This window comes from Notothenia coriiceps, unplaced genomic scaffold (assembly GCF_000735185.1).
Source record: "Notothenia coriiceps isolate Sejong01 unplaced genomic scaffold, NC01 NC01_scaffold00037244, whole genome shotgun sequence".
In the NCBI taxonomy this organism is placed as follows: domain Eukaryota; kingdom Metazoa; phylum Chordata; class Actinopteri; order Perciformes; family Nototheniidae; genus Notothenia; species Notothenia coriiceps.
This window is the reverse complement of record NW_011369945.1, coordinates 9,103,687-9,120,349: the sequence shown is the minus strand read 5'-3', so window position 1 is coordinate 9,120,349 and position 16,663 is coordinate 9,103,687. Positions and strand designations below refer to the sequence as shown.

The 16,663-nt window shown below is 41.5% G+C and overlaps 1 protein-coding gene across 1 annotated transcript in view; it reads left to right on the top strand.

Annotated features, from left to right (window-relative positions):
* LOC104965284 (epithelial discoidin domain-containing receptor 1-like) overlaps positions 1–16,663 on the top strand; it is a 59,447-nt gene that overhangs the window by 8,681 nt on the left and 34,103 nt on the right. The window contains exon 3 of the mRNA XM_010794242.1: positions 11,981–11,988. Coding sequence (XP_010792544.1) covers positions 11,981–11,988 — 8 coding nt within the window. The remainder of the gene's footprint in view (positions 1–11,980; positions 11,989–16,663) is intronic.

The window sequence follows — 16,663 nt, the reverse complement described above, 5'->3', positions numbered from 1 at the left end:
GACTGTCAAGTTGTCAAAGTTAGCCAGTAACTACAGCTTTGTTTGTCACTTACCTTCATAATTGTTGATGTAACTGGATATGTACATCTTGAACCCCTTTTCTCTTTTGCTCCTCGGGGCTGAGCTTGCCGCTTGTACCAGCCGATGTACATCACTGTATTAACCTTCGGTAGGTCTTGGAGACATCAAGAGTAAAATAGTGCCATCACGTTAACGTTAGCCTTCTCACTTTTACTCTACCGCTATCTGTATGCTATCTGTCAACCCAGTCTCATGGCATTTCGTGTTCACCAACACGATTTTCAATCTATTGATTCGTGTTCACCAACACGATTTCCCCCTTTTTTTCGTGTTGCACAGCACGATTTTAAAAGCAATGTATTTCTATTGGTAGTCTCACGGCATTACGTGTTATAGGAAGACCGGAAGCTGTGTGGTTCATAAAAGCATGTTCTTACTCAATATCAAGCCACAATTATTGCTTTTATTTTAAATCGTATAATTTCGGACTTTTGTTGCCGTCTGTGAGGAAAATAAATGGGGCTGAGAGCCTCAGGATACTGAAATCTGTATATTTGTAAATCTTTTTTTCCTTCTAAGTTGTTATTCTTTTCAAAATAACACACTGTTATTTACTCACCAATAACACACAATTATCCTTGTTTTTATTTATTTGTTTAATTCCATAATCTCTGGCTTTTTTGGCGTCCGTCAGGAACTGAATTTCAAAATAAAAATAACCGGAAACAGACGTAGGCATTGAATTGCTTCACGTGATTGCATTGACCTCGCACAAAGTCGCTAGACTTCTGTTCGGGAGTTCTCCAGCGGCATCTTCGCTTTCTTCTCAGCTTACTTGAGGTTAGACCTCTAAGGACCCCTGTGAAAACCCGGACACCGTCGCACGGCACATCTTTCCGTCCCCGTCATTACCCCTTAACTTCCTCTCTCTTACAAAAACCCCCCATTGGTCACTTGCACGTAACGGGGCCGGCCTCCGGCCCGGTTATCCAACCACGCTAGCGTGAGGCGGGAGGTAGCGGAGGTGAGTCCGAGAGGTCGACTTCGCCGTGATCGTGGTCAAGGTATTACGGTAGCCAAGTGTGGGAGGTACGTGTCCGCGACAGTAGACCCGCACAAGGCGAAGCTGTTGAGTCGGTGTTGAGAGTGGAAAGGGAATCTCACTGCGCCCTCGCGAACGTATTAATTCTACGGCCGGGCGACAAACGTCCGGACACGTAGGGAATAGTTGCTTTACATTGTCGTGACTCAAAGACCGCCTCAAAATCAGTTTACAACTCGCCACCTTCTACACGGTCAACTTCGTTACCTGCATTCGATACCTGGTTTTGAAGGAGGTGAGGATTATTTGACAAGACTTCTTGTACTACAGTCGTAATACATCACCGAGTGGCGGCTGTGTACTTATGTTCAGTAACTTTCAGTAGCTCGTGTACTCTTCTTTTTTTCATGTACCATGACCGCGTATCCATTTATGCGTTCTTCACAAACACTAACGTAATGTCCTTGTGATGCTGCTCTACTTAGAGTAAATTAAGATTCCGGACCCCCTAAGGGACAAAAGCCTACTTTTACCGTTCGAACGCAAACAACGAGTAACCACTCAACTAAAGATGTTAGACTTCATTCTTAGCATTCCTTCAAGAAACCGTCTAATTTATCAGGGATATTCTACACACACTCACAGATTTGTACTTTCCTACATAGACTAGTATACCGTAGCATGCATATAGTAGCTTCCTCCTACGGTTTCATAGTTGCCTCGTATACCTTTATGAACGCTTAACAAGTAACCTCAACTAGTTTTCCCTTTGTTTTTCTGCGTAACTTCCTCTGAGTAGCTCGCGCACCGGTCGCGTCGGTTCGTCCTAGGTTCCACTGCTCCAGTGGTCTCTCCTTCTATTAAATTCATCTGCTGCTTGTGGACGCTTTACAGACTGAAGTTGAGACGTGTCCTTTCTGCGTGTCAGTCGTAACTAGACGAACACAATCAGTCAACGCCTATCGGTCTGTACTAACACCTAATGTCTGTACTGTGTATTCTCAAAACTGTTCTTAGGACTTTTTGACAAAATGAAAGACCTATTGAGTTTACTACACACGATCTTGAACTCCTTGAGGATAAGTCCACCCGTTATACTTGTTACATCACCGGATCCGGGTCGTATCTTCGTGTGTTAGCTAACTGTTAACCTTTATATGTATAACAGTTGCGTATACATTAAAAATGTTTTTACATTCCCTTCTTATAACTGTCACGTCTCATGTATTGGACAAAGTGATTTTTGCGTCCCAACATACGTTATATCGCTTCTGATCGTTAACGTTTATGAATGCTTTGACCTTTTTCAACTTTATCAGATGGTATTTTATTACAGGATATATAACGTAAGCGTATCGTTCTGTACAATACCTTTAATTAATACTATAAAGACAACGTAATTCCTACATACCATACCTTCTTGTATGGAGTCGTGTCGCGTCAAAATTACGAGCCAAACAAGGACATGGGGTTTTATTTACCTCATTACGAGCAGTTTCCACGACGACATCAAGCACTAAGTGGAAGAATTCCGTGTGTCTGACTGGGACCCCCCGCCGAGGGCGACTCGTCCGGCAGATGTCACATATCCGCTAACACTCGATACAAACAAAGTACCCACCCGCGCGAAGTGTGGTCGTTTGGTTAGTCGTCGTCCGGTCTTGTAAACGAATATAGATCTAAAGGACTCTATATTTGTTGTCGTCTTGGGCGTTCCGTATTCTTTTGATTTGCTTTAAGAGCTATGTGAATAATCTTTTCCTTTTAATCGTTGAACCGCAGGTCACAGAGGTATATGAGCGAGTTTGTTTCATTACTCTAGTTCTACATTCACTCGTAAATTTGTTGATTTGTTCATAAAGTCGAAGTCTAATTTTATTCGGCGCTAGTAGTTTTTTGGGTGACTACGAGACTAACCGGTCGAGCGGGTGGGACAGACTACCAAAGTCGGTGGCAAATGTCCGCCTTGCCCGGTAGGTCACTATACACATGTTACCCGCAACGAATCCTTGGTCTTTACTGTGGTCAATTACTGTTTTGGTCTACTGCTTCGACGCACCCAGGACCCACGGGCACAACCGCCCTGCGCCTTGCAACGCCCGAGCGACAGGCTGGGAAACTCCGACGCTCCTCGCCCTCGTCCACTAATGACCCAGCAAAAGACCGTGGGTCAGAGTGACCGTAAAGCAGCAAGTGGTTGTGCTAAAATTACGTCAACTAGACACAAGTGTGTTGTGCTGAAAAGGGGAAAAAAAGCACAACCGTCGTCGTCTGCTAAATTTTTGTCTAGCATTAAGATAACATCACTGAGTGCTTGCATGCCACAATATCTGTCTAGCCTTCGACACACCAAGTATTTTTTGTACAAGAATGAGTTATTAGTTCGGTGTTAAGTAACGAAAATAAAATTTAGCATATTAAAGGGCCGGCTGAAAACAGACGGCAGACACTCCTCTTATTTACCCAGCGGAGTCGTCCCGATTTCTTTATGACTTTAGACATAAAAAATTTGCAAAGGAAGATTAAACAATAGAAAGTTTTTATTGCTCTGTGACAATAAATGCAATCTCGATGTCATCGTATGATAATACGATGGCTACACGACCGATTGCCTTAGGAAGGCAACACGGCTACGTGAAGCCCTCGCAATGCCGTCGTGTAGCCATCGTATTATCATACGATGACATCGAGATTGCATTTATTGCACAAAAAAATCATGTAAACATATTATGTAAATAACCCAATTTGTGTTTGGTGAAACTGAAAAGGATATTACATTGTTTTTGTTACTTTCGTTGTAACTTTCGTTCGTATGCCTTAAATGTCATTTAGGTTAACTTCCTTTTTTATTTAGATGCTTTTATTTTGAAGGCGAGTTTACGCTGTTTACAGGAAGTTGTTGTTGCTATGGAAACAACATGACGGACATATACATATGACATATCAAGACGGGGAAAGTAGAGAATAAAGTGTATGTTTAAATGTTAGCACCCCCCGAAGAGGCACAAGCTCTTACGTTGAGTCTGGATAAATTCTAAATCATCAGTAAAGTCTACGACCATATTTTCGTGTGTGGTTCGGGTGCCATCGTGTGGCCTTCTGTAGGCATCGTACTTCCTTCGGCTGTTGCTTGGCTGTTGACCAAGTACGGGGCCATCTTCGTGCGAAATTCACAATTCCATATTCGTGTGTCCATCTGGTGTCAATTTCGGGACAGTGTAACAGGGGCTTTATGGTAGGTCAAGAGAGAAGGATGGTTGTTTTTCAAGTCAGACACAATAGAAGGTGAGATTTAGCTGACTTGTACTGTATGGGTATAAAATAAAGGAATTAACAAGTGGACAGGAGAAAAAAAATTGAAGTGTATTCTGAAAATGTGGCTGCGTCATTAAATATCAAACAAGGGGTGTCAGGGAGGGGATACCCATTTTCAAAATTTAGGAAAAAGAGGGGGCTGTGAGGGTGGTTGGGATGGGTGTGAGCTGTGGATGCAGGAGGGAAAAAAGGGGGTGTTTTCCAAAAGCCACTGCAGAGCCTGAAGTTGAGGAGATTTTTTTTGCCAGAGATTTGTTATGCCGGTGCCGCTGCTGCACCACTGAATTGATGAGGAGAGGGGAGAGGGAGGGGGAGGAGGGTCAGCCTGGTCGAGGGTGTTTCACTGCAGTGGAGATTTTTTTGTCCTCCTGCTACGCATGGATAGACCCCATCCCCTCTCTCCTCTGCTTTCATTCTCACTGGAGTCTCATCTGTCTGTCTTTGCTTGTCTCTTTCTGTCCTCATCCTCATTTTCCCCCAGATGGGACTCTGCTGTCTGATCCCTGGCGCCTCGCTGGCCAAAAATAACCTGCCAACCTCTGGTGAAGTTGTGTCAAGGTCTTGCCATGTGCAGACACTGCAAGCTAGCCAAGAACAACACTTTTTCAAAATAGCTGCATCAGCGTCTGGAGACACAATTCTATTAGACTTCTTCTTCTTGAGTTTAACAGCAGGGCAATTTAAATGGTGTATATGTAGGGTGTGCTAGTTCTACAGTAGGGATACAATGATTTGATCTGATGAATCACTATTAGAAATGGAACAGGGACTGCTTTGCATTCTGGATCGGCACTGCCATCTTTGGGATTGCTTATAGCAACAGGAGCAGCCGTCAATTTCTATCAGCTTTCACCGGTCATTTGTCAGCTGTTTTGCATCCGAATGAATACAGTACGCACTAAATATAAATCTCCTTATAGAGAGATGCTTTTGACAGAGGCACAGGCATTGGAATGTTTTTTTCTTGACAACTTGCCATTAATAACAGTGATCGATGGCAAGTGACTGTCCATTGACTGTTATTTTTCTTCTTTTTGTTTCTCTGGTCCTTGGAATTGCCTTCACATTTAAGTATTTAAAAAATATGGCCAGTATATTTATATATACTACCAAATGTCATGTTGTAAGTGGTATTCACTGTATATATAATGGTTTGTGTTTGAAGTTCAGCAATACTTTTTTAATATAAACATTAAAAAGGCCATATTATGCTTATTTTGATTGTCTCTTTCCGTGCAGTGTGTTACAGTATATAGGTTTTTTGCTTAATGGTCCGCAAAGGCTAAAATCCCCAAATTCCCTCCAGAGGGAGTTTCTCTCCCACACACACTAATGGCGCATTTACACTGCAGGCCTCGCTCGGTTTGGTTAGGCCTTATTAGGCCCAGCTCACTTTAATGCTGCGCTCACATTACAGTTTAGGAACTGGGGTAGTATCTATAGTAACGCAGTGTAGGCGGAGCCGTGACGTCATCTTAAATGAGCGCCCCAGAAAAACCACACAGCCGTTAGCTCTTAGCACTCAGAGCTCACAGCTCTTCATATCTGTTCAGAAACTAGACAAAAGTTAAACAAATACAAACCACAGACTGCCTGTGTCATGGCGAATACAGTCGCTGGTTTATTTATGTCTGTATAGGCCGTTGTTGTGAGTGTGGACGGTCGGAGCATAATATTATATAACGTTAGCTTAGCCAAGCTCCATTTAGAAAACACGCATTTTAAAAGGTTTTTCGCCTGCCGTCTGTCTGCAGACTTGTCAAAGCATTAATTCATGGTTTTTACTAACCGGTATCAGTATGTTGTTACTTCGGCATCATTTTGAAACGTGTATTACAATTAAATCACGGTAAAATATGTTCNGACAGTAAGGGGAATACTTACTTCCGGGTGTACAATTCTCCGTTATCCAATGGGAATGGACGCTCACATTGCCTTTAAGGGCAGCTGACACAAACGAATGCCGTGCTTCCATGAGCGTCAAATCCCGCTGCAGATGGGAATACATTGCAATTAGTTGAAAGCTATTTGCGTCCCTTTATGAAGCTGAAGGAGCCTAGGAGCTTCACAACTGCACGCCACGGGACCCTGAACAAACGTCGCTCCTGGACGATTATGGAGTGAGAGTGTGTTGACTCGTGCGCTCTTGCCACACACGGAGCTGAGCTTGAATGAAAGTAGGCTACTTGTACTGTACTGTAGCATATCATTTTCGAATCAATCATTTTTCAAATTATAAATTTTACATATATAAAAAAAAAACATACATTTCTTGGGGTTGCTTAGCAGTTGCTAGCCCAATTGTTGGTGTTGCTGTAGCAACTGCAAGCTACCGCCTGGCGCCGCCCCTGCTGAACGGTCATTAGCCAGTCCAGCCAGTAGTGACCTACAGTAGATGCTGACATAAAATGTTTTATGTATATTATTTTGGCAATTGCAGCATCTTGAAGTCACAGGACACTTTAACATCTGTGACTTCTGCTGGACATTGTTTTTGAAACAAAATGTTCAATAGCAAACATGCTCACAAAAGAGCCTTTGACAATAAACAGCGCTACCTATTTCACTCTTCCATGTTTTGATATGGTTGTGGGATGCACGGTATCAACAGGTTTCTGAGTCGTCCCAAGTGCTATTGAATTCCAATAAGACTTTTCTCCTACTGCTGCACGCCATGACAGGTGTGGCTCAAAAGGCAGGTCTTTCTCCTGTACGTCTTCACGTCTCCTCATTATCAGGAAGATGTTGGTCTTTTAGGAGTGAAAGTGAATGGTGGGTGACCTTCGCCGGCTGTGGGCTGCCGTCCAGCTCTACAGCTCTTTAAGCAGGCGGAGCAGCAACGCTCCAGCCTGAGAATGACTAATGAGACTGATTCAGACAGAGAGAAGGAGATGCTGTTCTGTGTGTGTACACGTGTGTTTATCTCCCTCTTTCTTCAGCTCTCCTGCTCTGTATACATTCACAGAGTGCTCATTTGCGTGTTTGTTCCCATCTCTTATCCCAACTTCCAAAGGTGGGGGGAAAAACAACAGAGGAAACAAACAGAGGAAATGGGCTGATAATAAGAAGAGAGTGTGTGTTGTTGTTGCATTGTCTATAGAACCACAAGGTGGACATCAGATGGAAAATTGGCTGCAATAACACATAGAAGGAAGACTCTTTTGTTATTGCCCCCCCCCACCTCTCTCTCCCTTTTTTTCTCTCCCTCTCTATCTTTTCTCTCATCTGTCTCTATTTTTCTCTGTGCATAATAGTGTTTATTAATATTTATCAGTGTTGATCACTGCTGGCCAGGATTATAGTCTATTTCTAAGGCATTTTGTATTCAGTCTTCCAGCCGACTGGTTGCTGCTGCTGTGTCTGAATGTGTGTGTGAGTGTGTTTGTGTGTGTGTTTTGTATCCGTCCACTGCTTCATTCTCTCTCTATCTCCCCAGTGTATCTCCAGTCTCATTACCGTTAGCTTGTGCCTCAGTGGATGGATCACCCACATTGCATCATGCTTTGGGCCCTCTGAGTGGGGAATATCCAGCCTCTAATGGCTCTGCTTGCATCATGCACATTAATACTCCTTAATATGCATAGTATAGTTTTCTGGTTCATAATACCCTCACAATGGCTTAGAGATACTCTTGTACCCTAGATAGTATACATTTGGTCATTTGGAGAATTCTGGGTATTTTACGGAGTGGCCTGTTTGGAGAAGCTATTTCACGCATTCAGGATACCGGAGGTAAAAGTGCCCGTTCATTTTCAGCTGAGACGATGTGTTGTGACTTGCAGTTGGAGGATTTCCAGTTGGCTCTGATGTGTATGAAACTGTCCTGGCTGAATCACCTGTGCAAAAGACCAGTGACTGTGTTGGTAAAAGGCTGGTCTCTGTGAAAACCTTTGGAAGGTACAAGCCTGTGAATGTAGAAATGTAATATTAAGTCTAGTCATAAATCTAAGATTCTGTTGTGTCTGTTCTCAATCCAAAGACTGCCAGGTCATACATTCAGCAGCTCAAATGTGTCAGAATATTAGTATACTATGGTTAAATGTAGCAAAATCAGGCGTTGCAAATGGGTACTACTAACACTGCATTTGCTTGCTAAATCTCTGAATCACTACAGTAAATTGCTTTTACATAAAACATAGATAAGAGGTTGAAAACCTGGCTGTTACATACATCTGTATTGTTCCAAAGACGTTGGTTTTGGCCTGAGTAACAAACTGTGAAAATGCGGTACTGACATATTATAAACTATTATGGCAAACTAAGTAACATTTGCCTTAATTTAAAGTTGAGTCTTTATTGAATTTAGGTCCATTTTCTACTATGTTTGTCCTCCACTAACGTGTTGAGAACACTCGCTTAAGCTGCTAATTAAAAAGTAAATATAAAATAAATAAATAACCTTCATCAAGTTGCTAACTTTAGCCATCTGCTTTTCTGGTGCAGCTTTAAATTATCCAAGAAACTAATTTGCTTCTATGTCTATAGTTCCCGACTGATGATCTCACCAGTGGTTCGTATCCAGAATCTTTAGTGTTATTGTAATTACCATATGCACTAGTGGTGTAATAGAGCTCAAGACAGTCATTGGATTATGAGCCAATATCCAGTAAATTCTTCCCCTGCTAAAATGGAACCGTATAAGCCCAGAAAACATGAGGTAATTAACCTCTGTCCCAAAAGTCAACATATATCTTGAAGTGCTTTATTTGACCAGATATTGACATTGTTTCTTTAGGAACAGCTGAAATAACCTTGAAACCAGATGGTGTAATCTCAGGGCAAGGGAATAATTTTTCCCGTGTTTCAAAAACTCAAGTTTTTTATGACTCAGTGGGAGACTAACTGACTTGTAAAGATGAATCTCTCTGGCAGTGCGGTGATAAATACATGCAGTGACGGCGTGAATTTCTTTCAGATGCTGTCTAGATTACAGCCCATTGAGGGAAACCGTTTTTGATGAGGTGCAGTTTAACCTCCTACCTCTTGAGACATTTTGCTGCATGACACAGCAAAAAATTACACACCTTAAGGCGTTTTAATGACTTCCGCTGAAACACCTCCCCATATGTTTTCGTCTTGTGATATTCTCCACTCCAGGCTCCATCACAAGGTTTTCTCCATGCTGTGAAATCTCCCTAATTTATAGTGGATTCTCGACACAGTATGAACGGTGCCTGTGAATTAAATATACTACACAGTGGTGTTCTTTGTTAACTCTAGCTCTTGACAAAGTGGATTAATGGCTGCTTTAGGCTCATGAGAGTGTCAGTTTGTTATAGATTTGGCAGTATTCAGGAGCTTGTGGCTGCTTAGCCTTAAATCTGTATGAGTTGGACCTGAGGTAACCTTCGCAGTAGTCTGAAAGAGATTTCCGAGTTGACGCTGAGCAGAAACATGAACTGTGATACTTCAGTATAAGAACTTCAGTATAAGAGTGTCACTTTTTGAAATGAACAGCTCTTACATGTCAAGAAAGGCTTGAGTTAGACTTGGTTAAGTGGTGCAACAATTCACCAAAGCTTAAACTCTGTGTCAGATATCATTCATGAGTCCACCTGCTCAGAGGGAGCAGAATGTGCTGATATTACAATGCTTGCCTTCCATAGGTGCAGGAATGAGTCCTAAAAAGGCATTTTAACAGTTGTGGTTCCCTCGGCTCAAAGTCAACGTTGTTTTGGGTTGGATGCCTTTACAAAGAACTGGAAACATTTGTTAAACATTATAACACACGTCAATATCCCATGTTTGAATGTCAAAAGCTTCTTTTATCATAAAATCAGCGGTTGCTAACAAAGTGACAAATTGAGACTATGACTATTCATCACGTTGAACATTAGCCACCTTCAGCTTAGCGCTGGTGATGTGAATTCATGGGACTGTGATGTAGTTTGTTTATAGTCTAACATTAGCTTTTAACTTTTAGCAATTGCATTTACACTTCAGAAATCCCAAAGTGATGTTAATATGTGGAGAAGAACCTGCTGATCCTAAAAGTGTGTTTGCCACAGAGCTTATTTTCTGCAATATTCCAAAATCCAATGGAAAAGTCCTGTTGGCTTCTAGTTGAGGGAGCTCTTGTGATGCTTACTCCTGGCTCAGCCTACAAACATACATAATTACTGCACCACTCTATATGTGCGTAACTGGGTCAAAAAGCCAATGGCTTGATCCCGTAGCTGGTCTCTGCAGCACACTCACAAAGTGCTGACCTGCAGCATCTAATGAAGAGGGTAATTATTTATTGATGGCCATTTATGCTGTGTTTGTATATGTGTGGGTTTATGACGAACATGTGTGTTTGTGCAAACACTCATTAATATGTATTCTTTAATAATTCATATAGTGTATGTGTGAACGCAGGAGTGCACATATCTACAAGTGTGTGTTTGTGTGTATTTAGCAGTCTATCCCAGCTGTGTTTATGTTTTCATGCTAGCTGCTCAGCAGGCGCTGTGAGATGAGATGAATCCTAAAGACACGTTTTGGCTCACACACGCACACACACAAGCAAGCACGCACGCATGCACATCACACACACACACACACACACACACACACACACACACACACACACACACACACACACACACACACACACACACACACACACACACTACAGTAAACTATTAATAGAGTACAGTATGTTTGGATTTAATTCATCACACAGTTCTTCATCAGTATTTCATCAGCATGACTTTATCTCAACTATTTTGAAAAAATAAAACATATCAACAAATTACCTTTACCTCCATCGATTTTTCTTTTTTCTTTTGAATTTTAAAAGTAATTTTCCATATAATTCAAAACTCTTGAATAGGCTAGTTGCACAAGATGGCGTCTATCAACTTCCGGTTCATTGTGTGTGCGGTTGTAAACTTCCGGTCTACGAGTGGTTGAGCGGGTAGATAGCGATATACATACGATAGATAGAGAGAGAGATAGATAGATAAAGAGAGAGAGACAGAGAGATAGAGAGAGAGAGAGAGAGATAGATAGATAGATAGCAAGATAGATAGCATACAGATAGCGATATAGTTAGCGATAGATAGCATAGATTGATAGAGAGATAGATAGATATATAGATAGATAGATAGAGAGATAGAGATATAGATAGATAGAGAGACAGATAGATATATAGAGAGATAGATAGAAGACAGATAGATAGATAGCAAGATAGATAGCATACAGATAGCGATATAGTTAGCGATAGATAGCATAGATGAAGAGCGGTAAAGAAAAGCGATTGGCCTTCCAGTGGGTAAGAAAGTCGGCACTACATTGCTGTGTGCCCCTTTGTACAAATTCGTCCCATTATAATCGGGAGATAAGTTTCCATTCATTTCCTATTGATGCTGAGGTAAAGGCTCAGTGGCTGATCAAGGTCCGTAGGGACAATTTCAGCCCCACAATCGAATTGGACATCATTCATGTTATCCAAAACACGTAGTACATCATTAAAATGCTTTACACTGTATCAAGACTGTCAAGTTGTCAAAGTTAAGGCCCAGATACACCGGCCCGAAATCGGCAGTAAATGGGAGTCGGGCCGAACATGAGCGTGGGCACGCCCTATTCGGAGTGGTGTGCGCCGTCACACACAAGGTGGAAAGGTAAAATTTTAGTAAACAAATGGAGGGAGTGAGGGCAATTACTGAAGAGCACCGTGACTAAGCGATCACTTGTCGGTTAGTCACATAATAGTGAACACGGCTGAAGGCCACCACAAGGGCTGCGGCTATAGTTTGTACAACTTAGGCGTTCTTTTCCGCAGTCAGCCGTTCTTTTCTNATTGGTTGCGCTTACACTTGGCCTAGTTCCGGCCCGGGGCTACTTTTTCACCTTTTTTCTGGCCCTGTTTGTTGGCCTCGATAGAACCACGATTTAGTCGGGCCAGAAAAAAGGTGAAAAAGTAGCCCCGGGCCGGAACTAGGCCAAGTGTAAGCGCAACCAATCACAGGCCCCGCACGGCTTGGCACGCTTAAAGCGAGCTCCGCACTGTAGTGTGAATGCGCCATAATAGGCTAAGGGGCGGGACATCTCTAAACGGTTGACCAATCACAAAAGAGCCGGTTAGCTAACCAATTAGATCAGACTGGGTTCTGGTTTCAGACAGAGGGTAAAAAAAGGTGCTGCAGATTTGTAAACATTAAAGCATGGAAACATGTCACAGTAGAGGCACAACATACAATTATGAACCTGCAAATGAGCATAATAGGGCCCTTTACGCTGACACCTTACCCATCTGGCTTATTTTACTGATGTTGGCTACCACTCCTTCGTAGATTAGGAAACTAATGAAATGTATTCGCATGGCCCATTCTTTGTTTTTGTTGGTCGCACAACAGTGCCTATTGACCAATACATTTAAATTGGAAGGGTTAACGCCACTTTGCTTGATAAATTGGTACATTTTTGTCTGCAGGTTGCGGTTGCTGGTTTCCATCAAAGATGCTGCTTTTATTTACAGCAAATTGTGAGAAAAGTGACTGATGGAGGAATTCATCCAAAAAAGAACAGCAATCCAAAACAACAATGTACAAATGACAAAGCTCTTTAGCGGCCATATTAATTATAACATGACCAAAATGAACTGTGGAATAAAAAATAAAAAAAACTCCTTACTTTCAGAGTTGTATAATGCCAGTCAGGGAGTGCAGCAGGTCACATGACACACTTCTGCTGCCCATATGTGTCTCTATTCACACTCCCTTTGATGACGAGTAATCACTGCTTTGGTGTGAGCCAAACTATTCCCAATTGCTGATTCATTAAGAGCAACACATCTGCTTGAACCTTTAAAAAAACGCTAATCAAAGTTAAGCTAATTCTGTTTCAAACAAGAGATAGTAACATAACTAGCTTCATTTCTTAGGATGCATGTGTTTCCAATGCATGTCTGTGTTAATAAGGTGTGTATGATAGCGTTCAGGTGTGTGTACAGCATGAATTGAATATAATGTGCATGCTATTATTAATTCATTGGGTTAACAGAAGAGCTAAGAGCTCTGGTTTCTCTCTGTACGTGTGTGTGTGTCTCAGTGTGTGTCTGTTTTAGTGTGCCGGCCGGGTTTGAACTACATTAGGACAAGAAAGAGGGAAGCTGATAGAAAGGAGCAGGAAGCCAGACCAAACATGGGCACAGGTGACGCAGAGGATACCCAGTCTCCATAGCAACAGGCAGGTGCAAGACAGTGGGAGCTAATCTAGCTTTCGATCTGCTGAGGTGAAACATTTGCATGCACACCAGAGCCCGATGTACACACACTTTCAAAAGACAAAAGAGCTTTGTGTGCGATTTCTGGAGGAAAACACACACATGTGAAGAGCCACACTAATACATGCATGCTGAACACATGGCAAGAGCAGATCATGTGTCATGAGTAATGTTGCCAGTAATGTGTGATAAGCTTGACTGCGCCCTCACTGACCCTACACGCACCTACTGGGAACGCCTGTCACGTTGAAGATACAGGGGAGGATGAAAGGGAGTTCTGAAAAAGAGGAGAAGGATGAGGCAGGAGAGTTAGATTAAAGGGGAAGTGGAACTATAGGGGAGAGGAGCATTGATCTGTACCCCGGGGGGGGGGAAATACATGATGAAGAGGAGGGAAAAGACAGAGGAGGCGAGTGAAAGAGAGGAAAGAGGTGGAGAGCACAACACAGGAGAGGAAGGGAAGTAAAAGGGAGGAAAAGTTGAGGGAAGTGAAGGCGGTGTAACGTTAGAAAACAAAACACAGAGCATACTTCTTAAGTACAGGGTATAGGTGGATTGGATTCCAGCCCGTACTGTTACCATGTAGATCCACTTCTTATTGGATTTTAACGTGTTTTTAGCCAAATGTTATCGTACTAATATTCTTACAATGACAATTCTCCCACACTTGTTTAGTGGGTTCAATGTGTACCCGCAAGCATTGAGGTGCATTAAAGGGTGGGAAAACATTAGAATTTCAACTTTAGTGTCAATTACATTATTTAGGACTATATGCTTAATGTCAGAAAGAGATGCTTGTTACGATGCCAGCAGCACATGTTTTTATAGATGTATTAACTTGGCACTATGAACACTAAAATAGCTCTGATTCAGAGAACTTATTTCCCTGGCCCCATATGGATGAAGAAGATACTCGGCAGTAAAACCTTCTTGGCTTCATGCATCGCGGAGCAACTTGAATAGGAATAAATGGATCTCTGCCTGAAACGCTGCGTCCATTTCTTCACATACTTCAGTGGTTAAGAGTCTTGGCATGCTAACATTCAATTAAATCACAGAGTGCTGATAAGCTGGTGGATTTTGCCTTGCAGGAAGTTGTTAAACTTGATCCTGAGGGGTTCCTTAATGTGCGTGCCAATTTAATGGCACTCTATTCAGTAGGTGTTGATACATTGAACTCAAACAAAAATGGCAAAAAACGTTCATCATTGGGGTGCGATAAATCTGTTATAAATGTAGTGCCTATCCGTGGATTAGTGGATATGGAGCTATACAGTTTGTACATTGACACTATGATCACTGGTGGCACTAAAGCTAAAGTCAAGGGGTCAACAAAGTCAGTAAGAGTGATTCTCTTGGGACCATGAATATCTGGCAAAAATGGTATGACAATACATGACAAGAGTTTATATATTTATAATAATATGTTGAATTATTTCCGTATGGACCCTAATGTTTGATTGCCCATTCCTAGAGCTGTATGGCTAATCATTTTGTTAATAATTGCAGAGGGACGAAAATAATAAATCAAGATGAGTAAGCAAATGTCTTTTCTATAGAGCTGCGACAAATATTTTGAAGCTTCAAAGCTTATTTCGTTGACATCATTTAACATTTAAATGCATTCAATTTTGCATGTCTGGTTATTCAGTTTGAACCCTGAATTTCTTCACAATTGCAGATGAAGATTAGGCTAAACGAATATTATCATCCTATTTATAGGTCTAGATTCCAGTGGTTGCAGCATTTCCAAAAACTCCAAAGAGTTCTGAAATTCCAAATGTATACAGTATATACTATTTATTGAAAAGAGATAGAAGAAATCATTTCCAAAATGCAAATAATGTTTTTATCTAACAAATCAGACATCAGACATTGTTGGAGTTTAGCCTTTAAAAAACAAAAAATAAATAAAATGTCACATTCAAATAGAAGATTTTGTGTTTTATTTACATGGAGTGATGACAACATCATAATATGACGACAGACATTCAAAGCTTCATTCACAAACTTTATTAGAAGCTTTGGTTGTAAAATATGACAAACTTCTATGGCCTGTGTTGATTAAGAGCTTTTTTAAATTTCCATTCTCACTTGACATTTCATCCCCAAACATGCAGCAGGACAATCTCAGCTGTTCACTCAACGTTTATGTGCAATTTTATATTCGCTCATATGCACATATGGGAGATTGAGAGAACACACACTCGGAGTTCAGTCGGCAGTAATGTCCTGTGAGCTGGCCAGGAGAGATGTCTGATTCTGGGCCAGTGCACCCTGGCATCTCCTCTCCCCTTTTGCTCCCTTTTTCTCTATTGTATTGTCCTTGTGCTGCACTCTGTTACGTATTTTATGAGACAATACCCAGGGTGTGTGTATGTGTTGTAGTATTAGATAAGGATTCTTACATAACCTTGTGTTGCATCATGTGGTGTTCTGTTTTTCGCTCTGTTCTTCTCTGCTCTGTTACACTCAGCTGTTCAATCTTCTAAATGCAGCTCTTTTGTGTTGATTCACAAATACAAGATACAAGCCAAAGTCTGCTACACCAGCAGGAAAAAACTGAAGGAAGGAAAATAGAGAGCAGAGACAAAAAGAGAAGAGAAGGATATTCAAGACGAGAATAAATGTGGCGTATGAGGTGTAGAGCAGCGGGTCGATGTGAATCGATTGTCTGTCTGACAACCATCCTCACCATCGGACTCAAGACCTTCAGTCACACACTTATCAATGTCGCCACTCACTCTCCAACTATCAATACCTCAATTATCAGATTCATTATTATTCTCCCCAGTGGACTGGATGAGACTGAAAGCTACTCTCCAAGCAGATCTCTATAGATGTGCGTTCGCTCACAGTTGAGCAAAAGGACAAACAATGCAACAATTAATTGTTATCAGAAATTAATCACAGAATCCGTTATGTTTCTGATAAAACTCAGGCTCTGATATATGTTCATTTTTAAATGGAAGTGTTCTGCTTGAAAAAACTGAATTTATTTATGTTACAAAATAAACCTTTGATTTCATTTAGTCATGTCAGCAAGACAACCAAAGACTGCCAAGGCACAC